This window comes from Mauremys reevesii, linkage group 8 (assembly GCF_016161935.1).
Source record: "Mauremys reevesii isolate NIE-2019 linkage group 8, ASM1616193v1, whole genome shotgun sequence".
Classification (NCBI taxonomy): domain Eukaryota; kingdom Metazoa; phylum Chordata; order Testudines; family Geoemydidae; genus Mauremys; species Mauremys reevesii.
Genome location: NC_052630.1, coordinates 21877285 through 21904622, shown reverse-complemented (window position 1 = coordinate 21904622; position 27338 = coordinate 21877285). Strand labels below are relative to the sequence as shown.

General features: G+C 45.1%; 1 protein-coding gene across 5 annotated transcripts in view; it reads right to left on the bottom strand.

The window, feature by feature from the left end:
- The window catches only part of HTR4 (5-hydroxytryptamine receptor 4), a 213068-nt gene that overhangs the window by 67478 nt on the left and 118252 nt on the right, over positions 1-27338 (bottom strand). For all 5 annotated transcript variants that reach the window (XR_005584171.1, XM_039486718.1, XM_039486716.1 and 2 more), the window contains 2 exons: positions 19711-19864; positions 16033-16598 (listed from right to left, as the gene is read on the bottom strand). Coding sequence is in view for 4 of the 5 variants with exons in the window: in XM_039486718.1 (XP_039342652.1) it covers positions 16033-16598; positions 19711-19864 (720 nt within the window). In the remaining variant the exon portion in view is untranslated. The remainder of the gene's footprint in view (positions 1-16032; positions 16599-19710; positions 19865-27338) is intronic.

Sequence of the window (27338 nt, the reverse complement as noted above, 5' to 3'; positions counted from 1 at the left end):
ACACCAGTTTACCAAGCAATCCATATTGCTCTGTATCAGTAACTTGTCCTTCTCGTTATTTACCAGTCCCCCAAGCTTTGGGTCAACTGCAAACTTTATCAATAATGATTTCATATTTTTTCTAGGTCATTGATAAAAATATTAAACAGCATAGGGCCAAGAAACAGTCCCACTAGAAACACTGCTGCTCCATGACAACTCCTCATTTACAACAGTGCTGTAACAAGGGTGAGGCGAGTGAGGCAGTTTCCTCAGGCGCACAACGCGGAGGGGTGCAGCTCTACTGCGATCGTTGGCGCATCGGTGGCAGCTCTACCGCCGCCGCTTCTTCGGTGGCAATTCAGTGATGGGTCCCTGAGTCCCTCTCGGAGAGAAGGACCCGCCACTGAATTACCACTACCACTTCATTAATTCTTCGGCCGCAATTCGGCGGCGGGTCCTTCTCTCCGAGAGGGACTCAGGCACCCGCTGCCGAATTGCCGCCGAAGATCCTGGAGCAGGCCCTTGCCTTGAGCACAAAAGTTCCTTGTTACGGCTCTGATTTACAATTACATTTTGAGACCTATCAGTTAGGTGCCATGTTGATTTTTATATAATTCTAGTTTCTTAATCAAAATGTGCCTTACATAAGTAAAAGTATATTATATCAAGTGTTACCTTTATCAACCAAACCTGTAATCTCAGCAGATAGATTTTCCATAAACACATGTTGATTGGCATTAATTATATTCCCCTCTTACATTTTTTATTAATCGAGACTTGAATCAGCCGTTTTCAAAGTTCTGGTTATCTCACTATCCTGTGAGGATAGATTCTCTCTGTCTTGTTTACGCTTGGCCAAGCAGGCAGAGGACTATCAATTGGCTGGTTACAGCTTCCTGGGTCTCTGTTGGTCCCTGGTCCTGGGCACAGGTTAGAGCAATCTCTTGGCTGCTAAATTGTGCAAGCCAGTTATGACCCTCCAAGACACTTTTCCAGCTGGGGGATAGCATTCCACTCCAACCACTACCCCTCTCAGCCTCTATATGGCACCTATACTGGGAGTGGATGGGAGGAAAGCATAGTAGCCAGATCTATACTTGCTGGCGTATGCCCAGTTTGGGAGTTGTGAACAGTCTCTGCTCTCTATATGCTGCCTGAGTGATGCAAAGGAGTGGAGTAGGGTCGAGAATCTGCCCCTTAGTGCTTTATAATAACAGAAGTAAGCCAACTTTTACTCCAAGTGATGAGGTCAGGTCATGACATGAGCTGCAGCCACACAATACAGCTTCTGACTTCCTGCAAGAGGGATGCATTGAAGCTATAAAGTGCTATTCTTGTCTCTTAACATTATTCTTGAATTGATATATTGTATTGTAAAACACCTCTCATTACATTGCCAGAGAACTGAAACCGACAAACATTTCCAAATTAAACCCCGGAGGGAAATGTTCTTTATCATCATTAAATGTTACAGTTTAAATAAGCTTTTCCTCCTTTTGCTCTATTATTTTAAACTGACACCAGATGAAAACGGAGAGATATAGCAAATCCTAAATTCATGTCATGTGGTAGTAATTGCGTCTAAATTATGTTCCCTAAATCTCTGAGCTCTTTGTTCACCTGATGCTCAGCCATGATGAAATAAAGAAAGCACTAAACCACCTAAGTCTACTTTGTGTAATGATTTTGTGTGCTTCAGTTATCAGCCCTCCCACATGCTAGGTCATGAAGGCTTCACTGAGAATAGAACTCCGGACGTTCTGCTCCAAAAACATAAACTCTGCCAAAGGAGTTCTGTGAAGAAATCTCCATTAGCTATAAAAGAGAAGGAAACCTATTTCTCCCTGGCTCTCCAGCCCCTAGAAGGCAATATGATAACATACTTGAGCAAGTCGGCAGGGGGCAATGGTGCACAATCACACTTAATCAGCCCAATAAATTACAACAGCACATAAAAAAGAATTCTATTTACCTAAGTGGAGAAAAATAGATCTTGCAACATTACATTTGAAAAAAACTGGAGAGGTTGGAGTCCATTTTAATTTGACAGATGAATCAAAATAGTACTTTATCAGCTTCACTAATAAACCAATTAGGTCTCTAATACCCAGTCCATAAAGTTTCCTTTAAAAATCATTTCTCAAAGAGGAATTAAATAGACACACACAGAAAAGCAAAATTGCTGGAGGGTGGGAGATTTCATAAATGTGGCTTTTCTCAAATTCTTGGGTCAGATATTTCCTTAGTGGGAATAGTGGGACTGTAGTCAGTTGGTTATTTTATGTACTTTGCAATCAGGTGAATTACATGTTCAGTGGATTTTATCATTGAGAAGGTCACTGCTAGAAGATAATATATTACACCTCCTAGAGTTCCATGGGCTGTGATCATATCAGATCTCTTAAGCAGAGCAAGTTTACTACTGATCATGTATGGGAGAACATTCATGGAAATCCAGTGTGCTGCAGGAAGCGTTGTGGATGATTCAGAATATGACAATATCCCATCCCTAGTGCTAAAGAACATTGTGATCCTGGAGGTACTAAAGCTACCTCTAACAGATGTAAAGTCAACGTTTCCACCATCTGGGGTCATTAAAGTTTCTGTGGCAGTTTTTGCAGGAATTAAGGATGTTAGCCCTTGTGGCCTGGTCAGATTCCATTTTGGGTAGCAACATTCTGCCCAGCTAAGTTCTCCCTGGGTATCTTTACACTGCAGCTGGGAAGAAGCCTCCCAGCGTGGGTAGATAGATGCACACTAGCTGTGCTCGAGCTAAAAATAAATGCAAAATGTGTAATGAATTTTTTTTATTTGAACTTTGTCATAGGGTTTTTCTACCATGACCAACCCACTCTTGACTGGGTGTGTTTCTGAGTTTACTGCATTGCCTAGTGGAGGTGCTCTCGCTACATTATCCTATTCCACGCTCATCAGGGACAAGCAGCAGCAAAAATTCCAGTAACTCTTGGAGGACTGGTTGAGGTGCATGTTGCCAATTGACTTAGCGCAACAGAGCCCACCCTAGCAGCCTACAAGCTAAATAGTCACTCCAAAATTCAAACAGCATCAGGGGTCAGCTTGTTGGCGTAGAAGCAGCAGGTATTTACCAGCAAGCAGGAGATCCTGGGTTTGACTTAATCTTTCACCTCTGAGCAAGGGGAAGATCAGAACGTTTAGCAAGTTTGTCCAAGCAAAGCTGCATTCTGTACTGAAAAAGCAAAATTTTAGTTAAAGAGAAATCTTCCCCCATCTCTGGTAGAAACCGTTGCACCCTCAAGATAAAATCCAGGTCCTTCTTGAAGTGTTCAGACATTCTGTTTCCAGCATCATAAATATCACAGTGGGAATGTAGCAACTTGCTGGTCAGATAGACTGTGCACAACACATTTCCCTCTCCAGAAATATTTGCCTTCCAGTTTATATAGCGCAGTGGTAGTTTTTTCTAATTTGTGTGTATGTGAGAGAAAGAATGAATGGGTGGAGGAGGCATGTTTTTTACTGTACAGCAAAAAAAAAGACAAAAAAATTCTTCTCTACTGTTATTCTACTGGCTTCCATGGAATTCTAACAGAGGTGGGACATGGGGAGGAAATTGTCCCACAGTATCTTGCACTCCTTGGGACTGTCTCTTTTTAGTTCTTGCAGTCCAACCTTTCTACTAAGCAGCTGTTTTGGTGCTTATAGACATCTGAATTTTATGAGCGAGAGAGGGAGACAATGGAGGAATAAGTCATGCTACAGGTTAGCTCATACCTGAGGCTAATGCACTTTCCCTGACAAAAAACGCCCATGCTGTCAGCTTGTCATGTCTCAAGGGACAGCCCTGACCCTGGAAAGCTGGAGGAGGTAAGTGACTAGAAAAGAGAGAGGCTGCATTTGAAAGGCTGTCATCTGAAGATACTCAGGGTGTAAATCTCCAGCTGTTTGGGAATAAGGAGCCTGTTCCCTCTGATCCTTAGTATAGCCTGATCCATAAATGGGAGAAAACGCTGGCGCTTCCAAACCCTTGGGTAAATGGCAATGAATGCATTTTAGTTCAACGCAGGAAGGTCTGCTAGCTGGGTGTCTGTCTAATGCCCAGTAAAGTATAACAGACAAGAGTAAAGGGAAGCTGTATAGGCAGAAGTAGAGATTTCTAGCCATAAAACTAGAGTGCTTGAGAGACTCTTCTCAGTTATATCAGAATGCAACATAACAACACATTTTTAACTAATCTCCGGATTTCCTGATTCAAACAGCATCCCCTGTGTACAAAATCCTACCAAAGCACGTACAAATGCATCGTTCCCCTCAGCTCTCTGGCTACCTTGTTAGAGAAGACTGGATTGACTAAGTGATGCGTAGAGCACACTGGTATCATTCAGCGAGTGCTATTACCAGTTTGTGCGTATCTGGATGGAAAGAAGCAAATTTTCAGACTTAAGCACAACATGTACAGACCCGGGAGTCTGTGTGTGCAGGTTGAGAAAAGTGGGGCACCGCTACCTAATGTGCAGGTGTCATCGCTTGCTTGTGCTTTCCAGTTTTGCAGGCACACTCATTCTCTGCGGCCACATTTGAAAATCCTAATTCCGTAAAAGAGAGTGAACATGAACTTGGCCATAGCCAGAGAGATAGTGGCTGGGAGAGTTGAAGGTAGAAAGGGAACATGCCGTCAAGAGTGAATTCCTGTGAGGACTCCTCATTAGCACAGCCTTTATTGCTATGGTGATTACCCATCTGTTTAAAACTGTTTAGAGAAATGAGTAGGACTTGTAATTCATCCCTTTCAGAGTCATGTCTGCATTGTTCTAAAGCGTGACTCTCAGGAGAAGTGTGGAGAGCACAGATGGTGCCAGACTGGAGCAGGCACAGTCCACAGATGGCACCATGAGGGAACAAGCAGATTGCAGGTGCATGGGTGTGCAAAGGGAGAGAGATGTACTATATGCCTTCTGAACTGATTTCCTTTCCTGCTGCTTTGGCATGTTGCTTCAAATCTATCTACTGGCTTCCACCTTCCACAACAATTCAACCTTCTCATCTTCACCTGCCAGGCCCCGCACAGTTCTGCTCCTGCCTATATCTCCCGGTCAGAATTACAGGGCTAGTGTAATTACACCACTGCCTTAAGCTACATGGCTTTATCTATCCTGGGGAGGAATTCCATAATTCTCCCATCCTTAGATCGAGCCCTGAACTACAGGACCCTGTGGATAACCCATGATACCCAGCAGGTCCCACTGGATTCAGTTCCTGAGACTCTTCCTTCAGGAGGCTGTGACCAAGCAGACATCTTAAGATAAGTGTTGTTTATTTTGAAGTAGGAAAAAAGAATTTATAGAAAAAGGTTTTTAAAACAACAATTGACCCACATGTCTATCTTACCTACAGGCTTATCATTCCCTGATGGTAAGCTAGATAGGCCTAACATCTTCAGACACCCTGGGGAGTCCTCGTGTTTCAGCCCGGTTCCCCTGAACAATTCCCTCTCTCCCAAAAGAGAGACCCTTTTTAAACAGCCACAGTTCTTTTGTTCTTCTGTATTTGTGGGCTTTGGCCTTTCTGGTCCAAATCAGTCCTGTAGGCTCATCAGAGATTGAGCCAATGGTCTGGCACTGTCCCATAAATACTCTCAAGTGTTTCCTGAGGGGTGTCTTATCTTCTGCCATTCTTTTTCTGCTGGTATTTCCTCATAACTAAGGCTACGATTTAGTCACGGAGGTCGCCAAAGTCACGGAATCCATGACTTCGGTGACCTCCATGACTTCAGCCTGTGGTGGTCGGGAGCTGCAGGGTCCCCTGCCTCCAGTGGGGGCAGAGAGCTATGGGGTACCCCCGCTGCCTCTGGTGGCCCCGGAAGTTCCAAGTCGCTGCAGGTGGCTGGGTACTCCGCAGCTCTCAGCCGCCACAGGTGGCAGGGTCACCCCCAAGCCCATGGCCACCACAGGTGGCGGGGAACCCTGCAGCTCCCAGCCATGGTGGGGGAACCCCCACAGCTCCTGGCCTGCTGCTGATGGGGTTACCCCACAGCTTCTGGCTGACATGGGAGGTGGGGGCACCCCACAGCTCCTGGCCCCCATGGGCAGCGGGAGACCCCCGGTGCTGCAGGTGGCAGGGGTACCCCACAGCCCCTAGCTGCTGCAGGTGACTCCTAACCCCTGTGCAGCTGCCCTGCTTCAGGTGGCGTGAAGACCGGCAGATCCCCATTTTGTCAGGTATATTTTTTGTAAAAGTTAGGGACAAGTCACGGCTTCCGTGAATTTTTCTTTTTTGCCCCTGACCTGTCTGTGACTTTTACTAAAAAATATCCATGACAAAATCTTAGCCTTACTTATAACCCCCTGTAATACAAACCCAACATATTCATACAGTAAACATCCCATTAACCAGGTCAATATACAGTATTCCTAAATTAAATATAGCTCCAAATCAGTCATACTCCCCTCTCGCTCCCTTTGCTCTTCCCTCCTCACTGCCTCTTTTGTATCCTTCTCCCTTCTCCCTTCCTCAATTCATGCTTATTCCTCAATCCCTTATGCTTGGGTAAAGTCTCCCTCTTATGCCCAAGCAACCCCTCTCAGCTCCTTGAACCAGACATCTTCCACAAAGCCTTTCAACCCAGTTAGGTTCTTACATCATCTCAAATTCATACAGGGACCCAATGTGCTTGTAGGTGTCGGTATCGCTGAGGCTGTGAGTCCCCTATAGTCTAAGAATTGGCTTCTCCGGCTGTGCAGTGCCAAGCATGATATAGGTTCTCGGTAAATATTGCAGGCTGGGGGCACAGCCAGAAACATCAGAGCATATATAAGCATGGACAGACCAGTACTAGAGTACACCTGGTGTGCGGGGTAGTGCTATGCCCACAAAATGTATCGGCAAAGAAGACCTCATTAAGTACTAATCCAAGTGTAGATTGGTTCCGACCAAAGCTCAACTGCTCAGAAAGGAGTTGGTGGTTGGGGGAGGGGAGGACTATGTAGAATGCTAGTGCCACCCTAAGCAAAGGAATCCTTCTTCAAAAATATTTGTGTGAGGAATGGGGAAGGTGGGTTGGGCATTCAGAGGGCATTGAGAAGATGAGGTGTCCAGGCACCATTGAATAGGCATGGTGAAGGTATGATACTAGCTCTTTGATGCTCCAGAGCAGCAATGCCATGCAGGTGAAACTTTATCTCGCAGCACCAGCTGGTATCTCCATGATCACCAGTGCATAAACAGCAGAAGAGGACTGGTGCGCTGGGCTTCCCACTCCACAATACTGACACATCAGATGCTCTGGACTGGTTGGATCTGAATTCTGCTGAGACAGCCAGACTCCTTTCACCTGACTTCATTCTTCCACACCGTTCTCTATTGCTTTGTCTGTCTCTTTAAATCACTCACCCTTTAAATCATTCATGTCTTGGGTGTAATTTTAACTACTGTTTGGAGAGATAAAGATCTGCTCTCCTGGGAATTAATTTATTGCCAAAACCTACTGACCAAGTCCCATCTTATTGCAATGAGGACTAATTCTCTTTCGGTAACTCTTCATATCTCAGGGTACAGCTACACTACCCGCTGGATTGGTGGGTAGCGATCGATCTATCGGGGATCGATTATCGCATGTAGTGTTGACGTGATAAATCGATCCCCGATTGGTCTCCCATCGACTGCTAAACTCCAGCTCAGCAAAAGGTGGAAGCAAAGTTGACGGGGGAGCTACGGTGCACCGCGAGGATGCGAAGTAAGTAATTTTAATTCGATCTCAGATACGTTGACTTCAGCTACACTATTCTCAGTGTAGACCAGGCCACAGATACTTTTCCCGGCAATCAACCCCTGGAGAACCACAGAGGGTACACTCAAGGTCTGCCCACTTTAATGGGGTGTAATTTGGTTTGCATAGCATGCAAGGGAGAGAAAGTTTGTAGCTAATGGCACAGAGGGAGACTTCTCGGTTGGATGTAAGACATAATGCTATTGATGGGCCAATGATCTGTGGAGATGCAATCAGGTGCTGAGGGGGTTAAGGGCCTTGTGAGATTGAAGCCATCTTAAGGGCACGACTATTGTCAAAAATCACATCTGAAAATAAGCAAATTAGTTCCCTTCCACAGCACCAGCATCTTGAGATTTATTTATTGCAACCAGCAATCAGCCTGTACAATTTGTACAGTTTGTACAATCTCGCTGCTTCCTCTCCACTGCGATACAAAGCTCACTTGGAGGTGGCAGAGATGGACCTAACGGCAATGGTCTCCATGCAGGAGGATTTACAAGGAAGGCCTCAGAATGGTTGCCTGCCTCTGAAAAGAAACCCCAAGAGGAGGAAGGAGCAGAGAGTAATATTTCTTCCCCTGGGGGAGGGAAAAGGTGGCCTGCTGATTTAAAAGGACTTACTGTGCAGGTGTTTTATTTATTAGTTTCCATAGTGTTCTATTGCATAGTCATATAATTCTCAAATGTGTCAGCCCCTTCTCTCCATGTGTGCAATAGCCTGTTGCACAATCTCCCATCCACCACTGCCAAGGCAGACAAAAGGACAGGAGAAAAAAAGTGCTATTATCCCAATTTTGCAGATGGGGAATTGAGACAGAGAGACTAAGGCCATGTCTACACTACAGGCGTTACAGACACGGACTACAGTGATGGAAGTGGGTTTTCCATTGTTGTAAGAGCTTCACTTCCCTGAGTGACAGTAGCTAGATCAATGGAAGCATTCTTCCATCGGCCTAGCTGTATCGAAACTGTCTGTTAGGTCAGCAGAGCTCCGGCACTCAGGGGTGTGGATTATTCACACCCCTGAGCACTGTAGCTATGTCAACCTAAATTGTAAGTGTGGACTAGACTTAAGGGACTTGCCCAGGGTCACCTGGGAAGTCTGAGCGATGCTCCTGTATCAAGAGAAGAACAGACCCGCTGTGTTCATCCAGCACAAACATGGGTGACTGCTGGGAGAAGGAGACATCCAAAGGAATGTATCTGCCTGGATACAGATACCTGGTTAATACCCTTTTCATGCAAGCTTCTACATCACGCAGCAGTGACCGTCTCCCCAACACATTCCAAACAGACCTTTCAGAGGGATGGAAATACCATTTCACACAACAGTTCTCTCTTTCTTTTATGGAAATTGCAACCTTTTCCTCCCAACAACCAGGCTGGAATTATTTTTACGCCTACTGAGTTCTAAGCCATATAATTGCTAAACTTTAAAAACCCAGACACCTGAGAAACTGGTGACAACAGATCAACTGTCCAAACAGCAGAAAGAAAGCACTGGATCAAGGTGGCTTCAGCTTTATAGAAGCAATTACCTGTGGCTTCTAGGGGGGGGCAACTGATAAGGCTACAGCACAGTGCTAGGCATTAACTTCTGCATGGAATTCAAAGAGTTTTATACAGCCTTGCTGTTCTGAGAGTGGAGCAAGGGGTAGGTGGGTTATTTATTTTGTATATATAAGGACCAATGGTTCATCATTTTTAGAGCCTGTATTTTCTCCTTCTCCCTTTGCTCTTGTTAGAGTTAAAACGTGACTTTGGATGGCTTAGAGAAATAAGATCAGCAGCAGGTGAGGAGGCTTCTCCCCGACGGAAAGAGAACAGACATATTATTTGGTCTGCTTTTCTGCACGAAAACTGATGGATTTATCACTTTATCCCATCTGAGCTCACCAGAGTACAAACTTTTCTATACGCTCTATGTCCAAACAGTGCCCAAGACAGAGAAGGATGGTGCAGCTAAAGCAGAGAACTGGGAAACAGGAGATCTAGATTCTGTCCCTAGTTCCCCCATTAACTCACATGGTGACCTTGGACAAATCTATCCTCCAGCCTGTGTCTGTTTCCTGCCTGTCATGAGAATGCTAACCTCGCAGTGTGGGTCTGAGAATTCATACCTTCACTAACCTGCCGTGAGACCTTCTGACAGAGGTAGTTGTAAAGTGAAAGCATAAAGCATTAAAAGATCATGTGTGAAAACTATTCCCACAAGTCCTTCTGAACACTCTCAGCATCAGAGGTGACTTTAGGACCTCCACATCCACTGAATGTATGCGAGGGGTGGAGTGGCTCTCCTTTTGCCCATTTTCCACTCTCCCTCCCTTTCCACAGCACAGAAGATAGCAGAGCCCCTACTGGAATTCAGAGCAGGATGCAGGAGTACCAAGGAGTCTAAAGCCTCCAAGGTTGAGGGGTGAGTGTTTCAAAGGCAGCTAGAGGGTTGATTTCAATGGGAGTCACATAGCAAAATCCCCAGACAGCTTTGAAAATCTCAACCAAGTTTCCTATGGATTATGGCAGCTACCTCTGGAGAAGCAATGAAGGAGTCTGGATAACCCATCTGTAGCAGGGTGCTGGTGCAAAAGCACCTAATTAGCCCCTGCTCAGCCAGCCCCAATCAGGAGAAATAGTCTGGTGCCTGGCCTTTAGAACTGGCTGCACCTGCGGGCCTGAGGGTTCAAGGGCTATAAAGGCTGGCTGGCAGAAGAAGGGGGAATGGCCAGGGGAAGGTTAGTCTCCAGGCTGAGACTCTGTGTAGGAGAGGAGATGGTCAGGCCTGCAAGCTCTGTATATACTATATCACTAGTGGTGGGAGAACATGTGTAAATAAAGCCATGGGTGCTGCAGAACTAAAAGCCTCTCTGAGCTTTATTGGGGTAGCCAGTGGGCCCCAGGAAGAGGGGCGGGCAGAGGACCTTGTTACGCCATCCAGAACATGGGAATGAGAAGAGATGACTATAATGAGAGGAAACAGACATGGGTGCACCTCGGTCCCTCCTGTTCTCTGCCTGTGCCACGTAGCAGTCTCATCCCCTGTGGGCTGTAGCACTTTGGTCTTATTTTGTGTGTTGGGTTTAGTGCATGGGTGCTGGGTGGCAGAGCCGGTGCTAGGCATAAGCAGACTAAGCAATTGCTTAGGACCCTGAGCAGCTCCAAGGGGTGCCCTATTTGCTTTTTATTATAAGAACTTGCCTATTTTAGTATTGTGGTATTGGCGGGGGGGATATTCCTGCCTAGGGCCCCCAATGATCTAGCACTGCCACTGCTGGGTGGTGTTGGTGGCCTGTGACATACAGGAGGTCAGACTAGATCAGTGATTGTCAACCTTTCCAGACTACTGTCCCCCTTTCAGGAGTTTGATTTGTCTTATGTACCCCACATTTCACCTCACTTAAAACGACTTGCTTACAAAAATCAGACATAAAAATACAAAAGTGTCTCAGCACACTGTTACTGAACAATGGTTTACTGTCTCATTTTTACCATATAATTATAAAATCAGTTGGACTATAAATATTGTACTTACATTTCAGTGTACAGTCTATAGAGCAGTATAAACAAGTCATTGTCTGTCTGAAATTTCAGTTTGTACTGACTATGCTAGTGCTTTTTATGTAGCCTGTTGTAAAACTAGGCAAATATCTAGATGAGTTGATGTACCCCCCTGAAGACCTCTATGTACCCCAGGGGTACATGTACCCCCTGGTTGAGAACCATTGGACTACATGATCTGGTGGTCCCTTCAAGCCTTAAACTCTATGACTATATGACTAAACCTAAAATCACTGCAATCATGAAAAATTACCTCTCTGACTCACAAAGCACTTTCAAAGTCACATTTTAAAAAAAGAAGCTTTCACCACAAGCCTTAATGATTGAGAATAAACCCAAACAAATTGCAGTTTAGTGACAACACAGTCATCCAGCTCTCTAACAACAATTTTTCAGAAACATTGTCCCCATGGCATATTCAGTCCTGTGCAGTTGATTGGACTTTCCCAACAGAGATACACTTATCAGCTCATTTTCATCAGCTCTCCTAATGTAAAAGTGACCCCTTGAATACTTTCAGGGCTTGTCAGCTCTGATCATTGCTCAGTTACATCTTCACCACAGCCACATTCTGCAAAATTCTGGAACTTGTTCTATGTGGGAACACCACTGATCCTAATCCTTTCAACAAATAATTTCTGAATCTGCAGTTCACTAGAATTGTGAATTGCAAATATCACAATTAAATATGTAATTCATGCTGTAACTTGAGTAGCTAACTCAGGTAAATGACATAAATTGTAAAGCACTAATACAGTGTGAATTCCACATTGTAGAGATGACTGCAGACTTTATAATTCACAGTTTGCACGACACTGCTTGAATTTTGCAACTGTATGTATAGTTCAAAATTAATGTAGGTGAAAATTCAGACATTAAGATAAAAATGCACTTTGGAGGAGTATTTGTTCTAGTAAAGTTCAAATGCTCATATGTTTGCAGAAAGCAAATCCCAAAGGGTTGTAATATGATCAAATAAAAATGCACTTTCAAAGCTGAATGAATATCTGTACAGAATTTTATTCCCTCTGCGCACACAGTTCTAGTTTTAGAGTAGCAGCCATGTTAGCCTGTATCAGCAAAAAGAACGAGGAGTACTTGTGGCACCTTAGAGACAGTTTTAGTTGTGATTGCAACTTGTTTCCATCTAATAGCTATTCAGTAGTATGTTTGTGGGGGGGGAAACTTGGTGGTCTCATTCAAAGTCCCAGTGGACAGAGGACCTTGGCACTGATTGGCAGAGAGATGAAGAACTGAATGAGCACTATGGAAACTGATGTCTGCTGGCACCTCCAAGTGCTGATTTGTGATTAAGGCACGTGGTCAGAGTGGCATGCACTATCTCTGCCTGGGTTATGCCTATACTCTGGAGAAATTCAGTCTTCTAGGACTACATTGCTATTCTCTTTCATGAGAACACACACACAAAAGGCAATAAAATCTGTCTCCAATTGTGTCAGTTTGTATTTGGTGAGGGAAACATTACAGTGTTTTTAGCACACTCTGATCCTCAGAGTGGTTTATTTTTTTTTCATTCCTAACATAAATGTGAAAAATCCTAAAATGGTTCTGTCAGAACATTTTGACACTTAATGTTGTCAGAAAAATAAAACACTGCATTCTTTGATGAGAAAACATTCTTAAAAGTCAGTTGCATCCCAGAACAACGTCTGTGTCTCATCTTAAACAAAGACAACTGCACCCCTTGCATCTGGAACCTCCAGTCCTCCTTAGAAATTCATTAGATGCACAGTACTCAGCGAGAGTAAAGTGGTTTGGATGGGAGGGAACAATGTGACCCAATGAAAATTCTGAGCCAAGTAAGGGTTGAAGCACCTGATGTGTATGAGACACCCATTCCCATGAACGTTGTCATTCATGCCTGCTTTCCTACTGGGTTGAATGAGTTAAATCCCTTTAACCAAACCCTGAAATTCCCTGAATTTTTGGAAGAAGTTAGGGCTTGGGAGAATGTAGCTCACTGAATTTATCCTCCTTCTTTGCTGATAACAATGTGCTTTGTGTTTAAAACAAAAGCGTTGATGCAATTTAACTAAGAAAAGCTTTCAGGCAAGAATAGCTGCCCACAGATCATAACTGGGCAGATTTCCGTTCTTAAACCCCAAACCTCTATCAGCATAAATGTATGCCACTGCCCCCCCCTCCGTGGGAAATAACTACCACCTCCCTCCTCAGTTTAGAAAGCTGAGGAAACCAAAAGGTAATTGGCCTCTGAAGGACTGGTGTGCAGAGCAGGCATTCTTGAGCAGCTCCATTTGATCATTCCAGCCTCCAAGGGGGAAGAGATGGAAACCTGCAATGTGAAGCAAGCATCTAAGTGCTGCCATGCTAAGCAGGGTTTGGGAGGTATTGGGAGATGATGGTGAGCCAATGGGAAGTGATCTGAGTTGCAGTTATGTAAGAACACTAGAGAGATATGATAAAATCTTACCCAAAAGCTTTCTTTATGGCTTATCATCAGAGTCAGAGAAGGTAAATGTGGAAAAGTTTTAAAGGTCACCTAGCCCATCTTCCTGCCCTATGTAGAATTACTCTCTATGGGGCATTATACTAGCGCTCCATCCAGTCTAACAGAATCATAAGAGCATAGGAAATCTATGCAAGTGGTTCCAATATTTGCCATTCATTCACATATTGGGGGACTTACAAGAGGGTGAACACAGGGAAAGGGATGCAGATAGAGAAGGTTGCAAACAGAAATAACCCTCCTGTGATCTCAGCTAAGATATGAAATCCCCTTTGTTATAACCCATTATCCTTCTCCAGCTGTAGTGTTTTTCCTTGTGATGATCTTGTGTACATTTCTAGCTCTGCAGGAATTGATTTTCACCATGCTCTCTAGCTGCAGGACACAGCTGTGTCCAAGAAGAGTTTGATGGTAAGAGGCCATTGTGATGATTGACTTGGGGTGCTCAGTGCTGGAGATAGGAAAACCACAGGCAACGCATCCCCTCCAATCATGATGAGCTTCCTTCACAGCTCCTTTTCCCCCAAACTCAAGTCATTATGCATTGAAGAGTGGAAGGAAGTGCATTGCAGACCCTCTGGCTTCTATCCTTGGTAGTCAAGTGTCAGATCTCGGTACCCACTGACTAAAACTAGATGCAGGTCTCTCTCCCTTCCTCTCCAGACCACTGTGCCATCCTCAGAATCCTGCACCTTCTACATGGCAAAGCCACTGGCTAGTCCCAGGAGTGACAGGTCTCATAAAACACTGAGCCTCACAACAGTGAAACACCATCCAGCACTACTGTAAGACCACAGTCTTTTCCCTCCCAATGATGTGTTTACAACATCCACTGCTATAGAGCCCCAGAAAAATGATTGACTTGCTTATGGTGGACTGGAGAGGTTCTTCAAAATGAGCAATGCCAGAGACAGCCTGGCTGCTCTGTAAATCCTCCTTCAGCCTTTGGCTCATCCCTGAGAGCACTGCTATGATATAAATAACAGCTCACACAGCAGAGTGGCACAGAGCCGAGACTCAGTTACAGAATGAGGGCACAAGGAGCTTAGCCCCAGAAACCCAATTTTAATCAGCAGAAGGTATTTTTAAAAACCCTTGTTAGTGGCCTGGAAACCTAAAAAAAGGGCCTTCTTGAGTGCATGAGTTACTGTGCTGAGTCATTCCCCTCTCCCATCCATTATACCTCAGAAGCCCATTCCAAGAGGACATGGATGTTTACAATAAAAATATGTCTGAGACAAATCCCCTGGTGGAACCCAGTTTGTGGGAGTTCAGCTTCAGTACTGAGCCTCCTGGCTGTAGATAATAGTCACCTGGGCATTACACTCTGGGAATTAGAGCTGAGAGCTGTTCGTTACTATCTCCCCAATCAACACACCACTGTGTTGTGGAGGTGCTGCTTACATCCCCATTCATCAGAGAATAAGAGGAGCTCACACTGACATTCCAGGGAGCACTGATTTTCTCGTTCCCCCATATAACTCCACCACCCACTTCCCCAACCCTCTGACAGGGAGTCAAAAGGGAGGTGTTTTTCACACAGCACTGGCACTTCCTCCAGAGAATCATCAAGTGCCTGATCTTCACCAGCCTACCTTATCCTGCTCCCAATCTCAAGTGCCCCTTATCTGCTCCAAGCTCTAAGTGCAGATAGCTGTTCACAGGATCCATAGGCTTAGATCCACTGACTAAAATGGAGATATTATTAAAATACATTAGCTAGAGGCCATTCGCTGCCTGTGAACATGACAAAAAACACAGGGTAAACCATTACAATGACATGCCATAGAATGAAGGCCCCTGGCATTGGTTTAGAAAATGAAATGACTGAGATTTTAAAGAAAGGAATGATAGAACATAGAAAGATAATGGCTCTTTGCTAACCAGAGAGAGGAATTACAGCATCTCAGTAGTGTCAATTTTGACTGATTGGGGTGAAACGTTTAAACTGAGATGCCCCTTCAAAAATGTTCACATGCCTATTGCACCTGCATAATCTCTTCTGTGCACACAGAAATCAAGGAATTGAACACAGTGGCAGGCATGCCATTACCTGCTGTGTGCCTACAAATACCAGGGCGCAGGCACAAATCCAGATTCTTCAGGTGCTCCTATTGCACCTCCTTTGGAAATTTAACCCTTCCCATGCCCTAACAGAAGAAGAAATCTGCCCTTCAATAAAAGCCCACTGACAACAGTGAACTGCTTTCAAAAGTACTCTCTGCTTTCGAAGTACTCTGCTGCTTCTGAGGAGCACTCACCTTAGCACATGCGTTGATCCATTGATAGTGGTGGTGGAACAGGGGACAGTTTGCCCCAAGATGGAAGGCCTTCGGTAGCGTTCGTCCCCACAGCACAGAATGATGAGGAAGGCACGTCTGAAAGACTTGTTCAGGAAGGCATACAGGAAGGGGTTCAACCCTGAATTGATGTAGCCCAACCACAGGAAAGCTGTCCACAGCTGCTCAGGTACAGTATAATTTATGAATGGGTCCACGACATTAGTGATAAAGAACGGGGCCCAGCACAAACAGAAGCACCCCATGATGATACACAGGGTCTTGGCAGCTTTGGTCTCAGTCTTCATACGGTGAGTGCTATGCTGGTCGGGGTGGTGTCTCCCCTCTGTGGGCGCCCCTGCACGCTGGAGGATCCGGATCTGGCGGGCGTGCTCCCTGGCTGTGATGTAGATCCGATAGTAGGCCAGCACCATCAAGAGGAATGGAATGTAGAAGGCCACCACTGAGCAGGTGATGGCGTAGGGTTTGTTGACCATGAATACGCAGTAGGTTGAGTTGGAAGCCTTGTTGAACTGTCTTTGTTGTATCTGAAAGAAAAAACAGGGACAAAGAACAAAAGAGCTTATCACAGCTTCTCCGATGACAAGAATCACTGAGTGCTTTGGTCACTGTGCCAACTTCTCCACCAGCTTCTGCTTCTGTCTATCTCTTCCTTCTCTCTCTCATCTCTCCACTGTCTTTTGTGTATGTCTCATCCATTTGCTCTCTCTCTCTTATTTTCTCTCTGGGTACGTCTACAAAGCCTGGGTCCGTGGGGCCTGGATTTGTGAGGTGTTTCCAAGCCTGCACTTGAGCATCCACACTGTATTGTAAAAACTGGGTTTACAATGGCTGGACCTGGGTCTCCCAGCCTTGCTGATGTGTCCACTCTGCATTGCACAGACCTTTTCTATGGAGCAGGGATTGGCAACTCTGACCTGACTCCCCCCCAGCAAGGTCCTAGCACCCAGGTTCTGAGGTTGCTGACCCGAGTCAGACTAATTTATGTGTGGACGAAAGTGGGGGTTAGGCTCAAAACTGAGTCATAGTCCAGGATTAGTTTGTAGTGTAGACATACCCTGTGTGGTCATCCTCATAGAATTTGCTGCATTGCGGTTCTTAAGCCTTACTACTCTGTAGTTAGTGTCACAACTTCAAACACTCCAGAGATGATCTCAACATGGCTATCGAATATTTACTCCCTCCCTAAAATAGAGACCAAGGAATGTAGATGGAAAAGAACAAACCCAGACAAGAAGTGGGGGGTAGGGGGAGATGAAGGAAGGTAACCCATTTACTCTCTGCTATTTACACATTATGCACCTGTATCCAGTTTTAAAGCAAAGATGTCCAAACTTTGCCCAGCCAAGCTTCACGCTGGGAACAAGAAAGGAACCTGAATGAAATGCACACGGTCTATAAAACAGAGCAGATTGCAGCCAGTCTCTTCTTTCTACTATGGAAGTGTGGCCCACAGAGAGTTCCTGTCCATGTGCAGTGTTCCATCTTGAGCCAAACAGACTGTAAGTCATCTTGTGCTGGTCTACCACATTAAAGAGGAGGAGAGCTGCAGGCTATATCATATAATTCAGAGGGCTGCATTTGGCCCAGAGTCTACAACATAGGCACCCACTGGTGAAAGAAAACCCATGAGAGAATGGAGGAAAGTGAAGTATGTGAGTTTGCGGGGAAAGGGAATCCTCTGGGAGAACATTTCTGCTACAGAACAGTGGCAGCATCAACTCCCTTGATCGCGTAATGCCTGTCACTAGGTGTCTGTGTGAGAAGCACCTCTGCCTCTCATTTTCTCTCCTGCACTGATTTTGACAAGACAGCATGTGAATAACCCCTTCTTGTTCTTTATAGCTGTGGTCAGCGTCATCTTAGTTTAAAGATGGTGAAAAGGGAGCTATGATGTGTTGTCACATAGTCACGTCTGAGCCTCTTGGAAACCGTTATCGCATTCCCCCCGGTGTACCGCCCGGGGTGCACCCAGTAAACTGCGTGGAGGATCAATTTAAACACAATAACGAGGAGTGGTAGGGATTGTGCTCTGGTATGTAAAGGGTCGATGGCAGAGAAATAAAAGCGGAGCCTTTTCTGAAAGGACACAAGCAGAGAAGTCGATGGAAAAAATCAATAGGAGAAGTAATGATTCCTTTAATCATCCTTAAATGATCCCCAAGCCCAGCTGGAGGAATCTTTGCGCTTATCGCCCAGTGAATTCACCTGACAGATTGCCCTTGGTATCCAAAGGGAGCCCACAAGTATTAAAATCTTCTTTCAGGGTTTCCAATTTTGTCTGCTCTGAGATTCACATACAAGGCACTAATCCCAGGCCCTCTTTAAATGGCTCATTTTTACTCTATTGTTTTTTATTATCATTAATTCCTTTATCTACGTGCTGGCAGGATGGAGAGTGACTTATGGCTTTTATGCCCCATGCCCCACAAGAGAGGTTCTGAAAATAAAGCCAAAGGAAGTGGTATAAAACTACCAACTAGATGACCCACCTGGTGGGGAAGGTTTCCCCCCACCCAATCAGTGTGACACTGAAAATGGAGTGTTGGTGGGACCAGCAAAAAAAAAGAGAAGCAGCACCCTTCTTGGTGGCTCACTTGCTAGAACTTGTGCCTTCAAGCCATCCAAGGATCTCAGTTCAATTTCCAGCTGTCCAGCTGTGCAGACGCTTGGTCCGCACAGGAGATAGACCCCACTATTGGGCTTTCCATTGGGCAGCACTGTTATAGTCAAGGGCCAAGATTTTCAAAAGTGAGTGGGGATTTTGGGCATCTCTGTGCTGGAGTGCCCAACCGGACACACTTTCAAGGAGCTTGATTTTCAGAATGTGCTGAGCACCCATCCTCTGAAAATCAGGCCCCTTTAAGGTGTCTCAGGCTGGACACTCCAAATCACTATATAGTTCAGAAAACATTGGCTACCACAAATATCTTCCTGTTGCAGGAGAACTGCAGGTCTTTTCATTCTATGATATACCCTGCGTGGCAAGGCTATCAGTCATACAATTACAGGGAGTTAAATCATCCCCCTTCTGCAGGAAAACCCACAAGAAGGGAAATGTTAAATTTAAGAGTGTGCTAGGCCCATACACAGTCGATTGAGCTTGTGTCGTCAAATGGCCTGGCACCCACAGCAGGCCACTGCGTGGCACTTTCAAAAGGCCACTTGACTAATAAGCACATGTGCAGCACTGGTGAGTTAACCCTCGTCTAAACTTCTGACCGAGAGCTGCCGCTATCTCTGTGACATGCTCCTTAGGGGTCTAATCCTGAAAGGCCTAGCGCACCTTCACATCCCACGGAAATCAGTGGTGAAGACACAGCTCAGCACCTCTTAGGATCAGGCCCATGATTTCTAAATACAAATGTCTTCTTCCCTAGATTTCAGGGAAATCCTGCCGTTCTTACTCAGGCAGATCTCCCACTGGACCTAAAGCAAAGGCCTTGTCTCCATGGCAGGCACCTTCTAGGCATTCAGCAGCACCTCTACAGAAATATCACAGAGTTTGTAATTCGACCCCTCTCTCCTTCAAGTCTCTGTGGACAGTGATATTTAAAAGGGGGAAGGGAGGAGGGCACCTTTGCTGCAATCACTGGAGGCATTCCACATCAAGCAATTGGAATCATAGTTATTACTCACCAAGTCTAATATACCAATGGTATTCCAGCCTTGCATTATAGGGAGAAAAGAAATAAATGTCGGGATAGTCCAGCACCCTCCGAGCATTAGAGCAATGCGCAGTGGTGTCATCTTATTCCTGTAAACCAGAGGCTGGCAGCAGATAGCATAGTACCTAAAAGGGGAAGGAGAGACACTGCTCATGAATAATGGAGATTGCTCCAGGGCTTTTAAAGACAAAACAAAAATACAGTTTATGTAACCTTTTTCTTCTCCTTTTTAAAAACAGAAACACTGTCTTGCTTTTTATAGCTGCTTTTCATCCAAGGGTCTCAAAGCATTTTAAAAGCACAAATGAATGAAGCCTCAACATTTTCCTTTGAGGGAAGTCAATATCACTCTTTTACAGGTGGGGAAACTGAGGCACAGAGCAATGCAGTGACTTATCCAAAGTCAGAGAGCAAGATAGTGGCAGAGCCTCTAATTTAGCACTGATCTCCTGACTCCTACTCTTGTTCTTAAGACACAAGCCATCTTCCTCCTCTTAATGATGATGAAGAGCTAGTTCATCTGCCTTCAGTTCAGCCATTATTGAGATGGGTTTTTTTTAAACTTCAGGACAATGGACTTGGTTTTTGGGGGTTGAAGGGGATGGGATAGCAAAAGCAGTACATACAAATAAACAAAGCATTTCATATTCACAAAAATGTCTTCTATAAAATGTGACCATATTTATGCGACTCCCTTGGGGTTTCCTCTTTCTTAGCCCTCTTCCTGTCTTCCTTTCTTTCACTAGACTCTTTCCCTGCAGCACTTAAACATACAGCCATGAGGGCAGACCAAAAGTCTGCCCTGGAAAACTGATTATTTTCCATTCTCTGCCCATCAGAGAGGTTCTCTGAGAAATTTAAGGTTCTTTCATACCCCTATGTGCATTTAGCATTCATAATAACAACAGGATATAGCACTTTTCTTTCATAGATTTCAAAGCACTTTACAAAACAGTATCACTATTTCCCTTGTACACATGGGGAAACTGAAGCAGGAAAGAGTGCCTTGCCATGCCCAAGGCCACTTAGGACTGACTCCCAGCCCTCTGTACAATCAACGTGTCACTTGGAGTTACCCATCTGCTTCAAGAGAACTTACCTACTATTTGCCTAAAAATATCCCCAAGGCACCATCCAGGCCTTGAACTCTAAGTCCATTTCAGAACTTAGTATGTGCCCATAAACAAAGCAGTGCACCAGCCATGCCACTACGCTGCAGGTTTATGTTGGGCCTGATTCAGCAGGGTTTGCTTGGGCAATATTTGCCCTTAATAAAAGCTCTTGTATGATATCTTTGATCCATGGTCTTGCTGGTCTTTGATCAACAAATTGCCTAGGGAGGTTGTGGAATCTCCATCACTGGAGGTTTTTAAAAACAGGTTAGACAAACACCTGTTAGGAATGGTCTAGTTATTACGTTGTCCTGCCTTGAGAGCAGGGGAATGGACTAGGTGACCTCTCGAGGTCCCTTCCAGTCCTACACGTCTATGGTTCTATGAATCTCAAAACATTTTCCAAAGCTGCACCAGGATTATTATCCCTGCTTTTCAGATGGAGAAACTGAGACACAGTGACTTGACCAACGTCACTGGCAGAGCCAGGAATAGACACCAGATCTCCTGACCCCTAGTCAAGTGGTCTATCCAGGCTGCTTTGCTATAGAGGTCTCTGCAGTTTGCCTGGATTGTATTTGATGGAGTGGGAGGAATCAAAGCCAAGTGGTGTCAGTATATAGATATTGGGATGTGGACTGATAGAGGGCAATATAACCACAATACCAAGGAAAGTCCCCAAGCTGCGCCTTTCACCAAGAGAACAGATAAGGAGTAAATTGAATACTCACGCGACACAACACAATTTCTTCCTTGACCATATTAAACGAGATTAAGCAAGCACATTTGCAAAGTGACTTTTTATGTGAAGTGTTTGATAGCTCTGCTCACAAAACTGCACTAAAATCTCCTTTAGTACATCAGCCATGCACTTCACAAACTAGAAGCATTTGCAGATGAGAACATTTTCAATTTGCTTTTTAAAGTCCCTACGGATCCAGCAGATCTGATAGCTCTTAGAAGACTGCTCCACAGCCTGATTTAACTAGACATACTTTTTTTATTAGCCTGAAAAGGGAAGAAAGGACCATCAGGGGAATACAGGAATTGCCATAACAGATCAGAGCAGTGGCCAAGCTAGTTCAGCATCTTGTCACTGACAGTGGCAAGTCCAAGCTGTTTCAGAGGAAGATGCAAGAATCCCTGCAGAAGACAATTATGGAGTATCTTGCCCATGGGGGAAGGGGGAGAGAGAGTTGACTCCTAGGTGGCAAAGGAAATGTTCAGACTGCTGTGCTGCCTGACAGGATGCTACTGTGGGAGTGACCTGTTGTGTGGTGTTTCTGCTCACTGACAGGAGGAGCTGCATCTGAAAATGACTTGAGATGTCTTCTAGTGAATTTCAAGGAACCACAGTCTCCAGGATTACAACAAACCCTTAGCAAGTAGGAAAGACATGACCCACCATTTGCAGAAAGCGTCTCCTCATATCAGTGCATATTTCTAGGGTGGAGCAGTGGTGGGTTGACTGGTATATTTCACTAGAACTGGTTGAGACACTTTGACAGAATCATATTCTGACAGAACATGTGGTTCCATCAAAATCAATATACTTCATGTAATCGGGTCAATTGTCCAGGAAAAAAAGTTCTGACAATGTCCAAACATCCCATGTTGATGTTTTTGGAATGAAACATTTTGATTTTTTGTTTTGAAATTAATTTTAATTTTAATTTTTGTATTTTGTGTTATATTTTGAAACATTTTGATCAACCAAAAGCACTTTTGTTTTTATTTAAGAATTTTCCTTCACAAAGAATTTTGAAATTTTCTGTGTTTATTCCAATTTGGCATGAAGCCACATTTCAAAATCTTGAAAGCCTTCACTTCCGTCCTCAGCCCAGCTCTTTAGATTAATCCTCATTAACTGAGACCAAGGATGTGTTTCTTCACTCAGAATATTGGATCATCGTCAGTGAAGTTAATTATGGGTGTAGCATAATACCAATTTGCATTTATGTCATGTCTTTAACCCAAATTTCTCAAAGCATTTTACAAAGGTGGGTAATTATAAGTATCGTCTGCTTTTTACAAATTGAGAAACTGAGGTGCAGAGCAGAGACGTGAGTGGTTCAGGGTCAGAGACTGTCAATGGCACACTCAGGAACAGAATCGAGGTAGAGCTAAGTGAAAAATGCACAAAACAAACAAACAAAACCCTATCCCTGAATATTTGGCTGTATTTTAAGTGAATTGTTCTGACCATGTTTGCACCCTACTAGGAACAGGTGGGGAAAGAGCATACCCCTCAAAGCACCTGATCTAAAGCTCACTGAAATCAGAGGAAAGGCTCCTAGTGACTTCAATGGGCTTTGGATCCGATATCCAATTGAACAGACGACTTCTGATGGAAAATGACCATTAAAATCACATGGAAAGGTACTGCAGGACATAAAGTTTCAGTCATGAGATGATAGACAGCTGTAGTGCAACAGCTAAACTTGGCTCCTGAGGGGGACAGTAGGTCCACATGTGCGGTGCTAATTATGAGATGGCAACGTGCCGTTTTGTGATTGTGGGTCAGTGAGGCACACACAGTGAGGCACAAATGTTGAGTCACAAGTGGCAGTGCAAGAGATCCTGTCTCAAGAGTGTAACGCCTGATGCGCTCTTCAAATCCACACACCTGAGCGCTACTGACACTTGGGGATGTGATGTGCCTACAGTGATGGAAGAAATGTTGCTGTAGGCTGTGTCTACACTACAGGCTTATACCAATATAGCTACAGCCCCTGAGCTATGCAACTATATTCCCTGTAGGGTAGACATGTGTTAAATATTTACACATAATAACTTAACTATAGCAATGCTGTATGTATTTTAATATTGAATGGGCAATTATGGTTTGGAAGAGATATTTTGCAGATCTGGCCTGCAAAAGCTCGGAATCAGTGCTATGTGATGCAGCAACGGTATCTGGGAACCCATGGGATAAGAGCACTGCATTAAAGTAGTTACCTTAGAATAAAAAAGCCATTAAAAATAGGAACAAATCATGTCTGGCTGCCAGCAAAGAGAATTACTTTGTGTGAGGCTTGATGCTGAAATTGGCCTAATCTCTGAATGGAGGCAAGGGAAGGACACCTGTGACCATAGGCGCTGACTCTGTGGGTATTCTGGGGCTGGAGCACCCACGGGGAAAATATGGGGAGTGCTGAGCACCCCCCCATCAGCTCCCCTCAACCCCACACCACCACCACCTCCCGCCCGCCGGCCGGCAGCCCTGTGGATCAGCGCCTCCCCCTCCCTCCCCGCACCTCCCGCCCAATGCAATCAGCCATTTTGCAGCATGCAGAAGGCTGGGCAGGAGGGAGGAGCAAAGACACGGCATGCTCGGGGGAGGGGGTGGAACGGGGCAGGAAAAGGCAGGGTGGCGGTGGAGCGGAGGCAGGAAATGGCGAGGCCTGGGGCAGAGCTAGGGGTCGAGCACCCCCCAGCACATTGGAAAGTCGGCTCCTGTGCCTGTGCCAGTCCACTTTATGAGTGCAATAGCATCATCCTAAAATGTGACAATAAGAAGTAGCAATGGCCAGGACACAGTGAATATTGTAACCTCTGTTCTGAGAGAGTCCCTGACTTGACTGCACAGGACACACCAAGCCAGACTTAGAGAGCAAACATCCCATTTCTATATATTACATCCTCAATTGCACAAATAATATAAGCCATGCATGTTAAAAGATGGTTTCCATAATGATTTCACTTGCAATAGCAGATATACTTTGTCTAATATATCCCTCTTCCAGGGTTGGATCCAATTCCCCTTAAAGTTAATGGAAAGAATACTAATCAGCCTGATTCTTATTTACATTTAACATCACTCTAGCAATGTAATGGGGCCTTAGTGTAAATGGGAATCAATCCTGTTTACCTTAATGGGAGGTAGTCTTGGGCCTTAATTTACTAGGGGCAGGTCTTGAGTTACTGCTAAGGACTAGTGTGAGCTTTAGGTCATTCTCATGGAGTGAGGGAATAAGAGATGTTGCAAACAGACAAGAGGGTCAATGTCAGCCTTAAAAAGGGACAAAATAAATACTTCCTTACATAAGAACAGCCATACAGGGTCAGACCAATGGTCCATCTAGCCCACTACCCTGTCTTCCGACAGAGGCCAGTGCCAGATGCTTCAGAGGGAATTAACGGAACAATTTGGCAATTTGGAATGATCCATCCCCTGTCGTCCAGTCTGATCTTCTGGCAGTTGCATCCCTGACCATCTTGGCTAATAGCCACTGAAGGACCTCACCTCCAGGAAATTATTTAATTATTTTTGAACCCAGGCCTGGTCTACACTAGGCGTTTAAATCGGTTTTAGGAGCGTAAAACCGATTTAACGCCAAAACCGTCCACACTAGGAGGCACCTTATATCGATTTTAATGGCTCTTTAAACCGGTTTCTGTACTCCTCCCTAACGAGAGGAGTAACGCTAGTATCGGTATTAACATATCGGATTAGGGTTAGTGTGGACGCTGATCGACGGTATTGGCCTCCGGGAGCTATCCCACAGTGCACCAGTGACCGCTCTGGACCGCAATCTGAACTCGGATGCAGTGGTCAGGTAAACAGGAAAAGCCCCGCGAACTTTTGAATATTTCCTGTTTGCCCAGTGTGGAGCTCCGATCAGCACGGGTGGCGATGCAGTCCGAAATCAAAATAAAAAAAGAGCTCCCGCATGGACCATGCGGATGTGATCGCTGTAAGGGCAGGCAAATCCGTTCTATCAGCGCTCCGTTACAGAAGATGAAATTCAGAATCCTTTTTTTAAAATCTCCAGACAGACGCCATAGCAGGGACTCAGCGCACTGCAGCGTGACAAGCGTAACGGAAAGCCAAAGAATCAAATGGACGCTCATGGACTGGAGGACTGAAGCTATCCCACAGTTCCTGCAGCCTCCGAAAAGTATTTGCATTCTTGGCTGAGCTCCAAATGCTTCTAGGGTCAAACACAGTGTCCGCGGGTCAGGGCATAGCTTGGCAATCTACTCACCCACCCCCCACCCACCCTCAGAAGCGAAAGGTAAAACAATCCTCTGACTTTTTTACATGTCACCCTATCTTTACTGAATGCTGCAGATAGACACGATGCTGCAGCCGTCAACACCAACATCCTTGCTCCCCCCCCCCGCCATGGGCGGCTGATGGTACAATACGATGGCAATCCATCCTTGTCATCAGCATCAGCTGATCGTACAAAAAGATGGAAATCCATCCTCATCATCAGCCTCAGCTGATGGTACAAAAGGACTGGTAACCGTCCTTGTCATCAGCCTACTGGCCCTAATTTTTTCTGGTGGATGGATGGTGCAATATGGCTGGTAACCATCCTCATCATAGCAACAGGGGGCTGAGCTCCATCAGCCCCCACCCTTCATGTGTAAAGAAAAGATTCAGTTGCCCTGGACTAGCAGTGGGATGCTGGGCTTCTCTCCTACACACTGCTTTATGTCCTGTCTGGACTATCATAGCAGCTGGAGGCTGCCTTCCACTCATTTCTCACTAACAAGTCAGTGTGTCTTATTCCTGCATTCTTTATTAATTCATCACACAAGTGGGGGGACAATGCTACGGTAGCCAAGAAAGGCTGGGGGAAGAATGGAATCAACAGATGGGGTTGTTACAGGAGCACCCCCTGTGAATAGCATACAGATAATAATTTCTGCAGGCTCTGACACAGAGCAGCTGTGCTCTCTGGTTCTATGATACGGTGGTTCTCTAGCACACTTGCCTATATTAGGCAGCACTGATTCTATTTTTAGATACCAAAAAGGAGGGATTGACTCAGGGAGTCATTCCCAATTTTTGCTTTTGCGCCCTGGCTGATCAGCCAGGGCACATATGACAGCAGCTAATGGTACAAAACGATGGAAGGTGCAATATGGCTAGTAACCAATCTTGGCTTTTGCGCCCCTGGCTGATTGGCCAGGGGCACTAGCAGCAAATGGTACAAAAGGACTGGTAGCCATGATCATCCTCAGTTCCAATTTATGGAAGGGTTTGGATGGTGCAATATGGCTAGTAACCATCTCTGCTGTCATGCAAAAGCAAAAGCATGCTTCATCTAGTACACATACGGTGAGAGTCACAACAAGCTCCATGATTGCCATGCTATGGCATCTGCCAGGGCAATAATGCCAGAGGAAGGAGTGACTGACGACATTTACCCAGAACCATTTTGCCCCATCAGGCACTGGGATCTCAACGATTTAATGTGTTTAGTGTGTTTATAAAATCTGTTTTACAAAACCCCTTCACAACATTCCATGGCAACGAGTTCCACAGTCTGACTGAGCACCGTCTGTCTCTGTGATAACCAGTCAGTATACATAACCTCGTGCCATGTTTACTGTAGCTTATTGAGGCTGGGTTTTCCCCCATTCTCTGTGTGCTTCTGTGCTAAGGAAACAGTTTGACCCTTGAGATCAAACAAGCATTTCCAGTAAAGTCATTTACTTCTTAGTGAGACAGATGGCACCATCTTTGGGCACC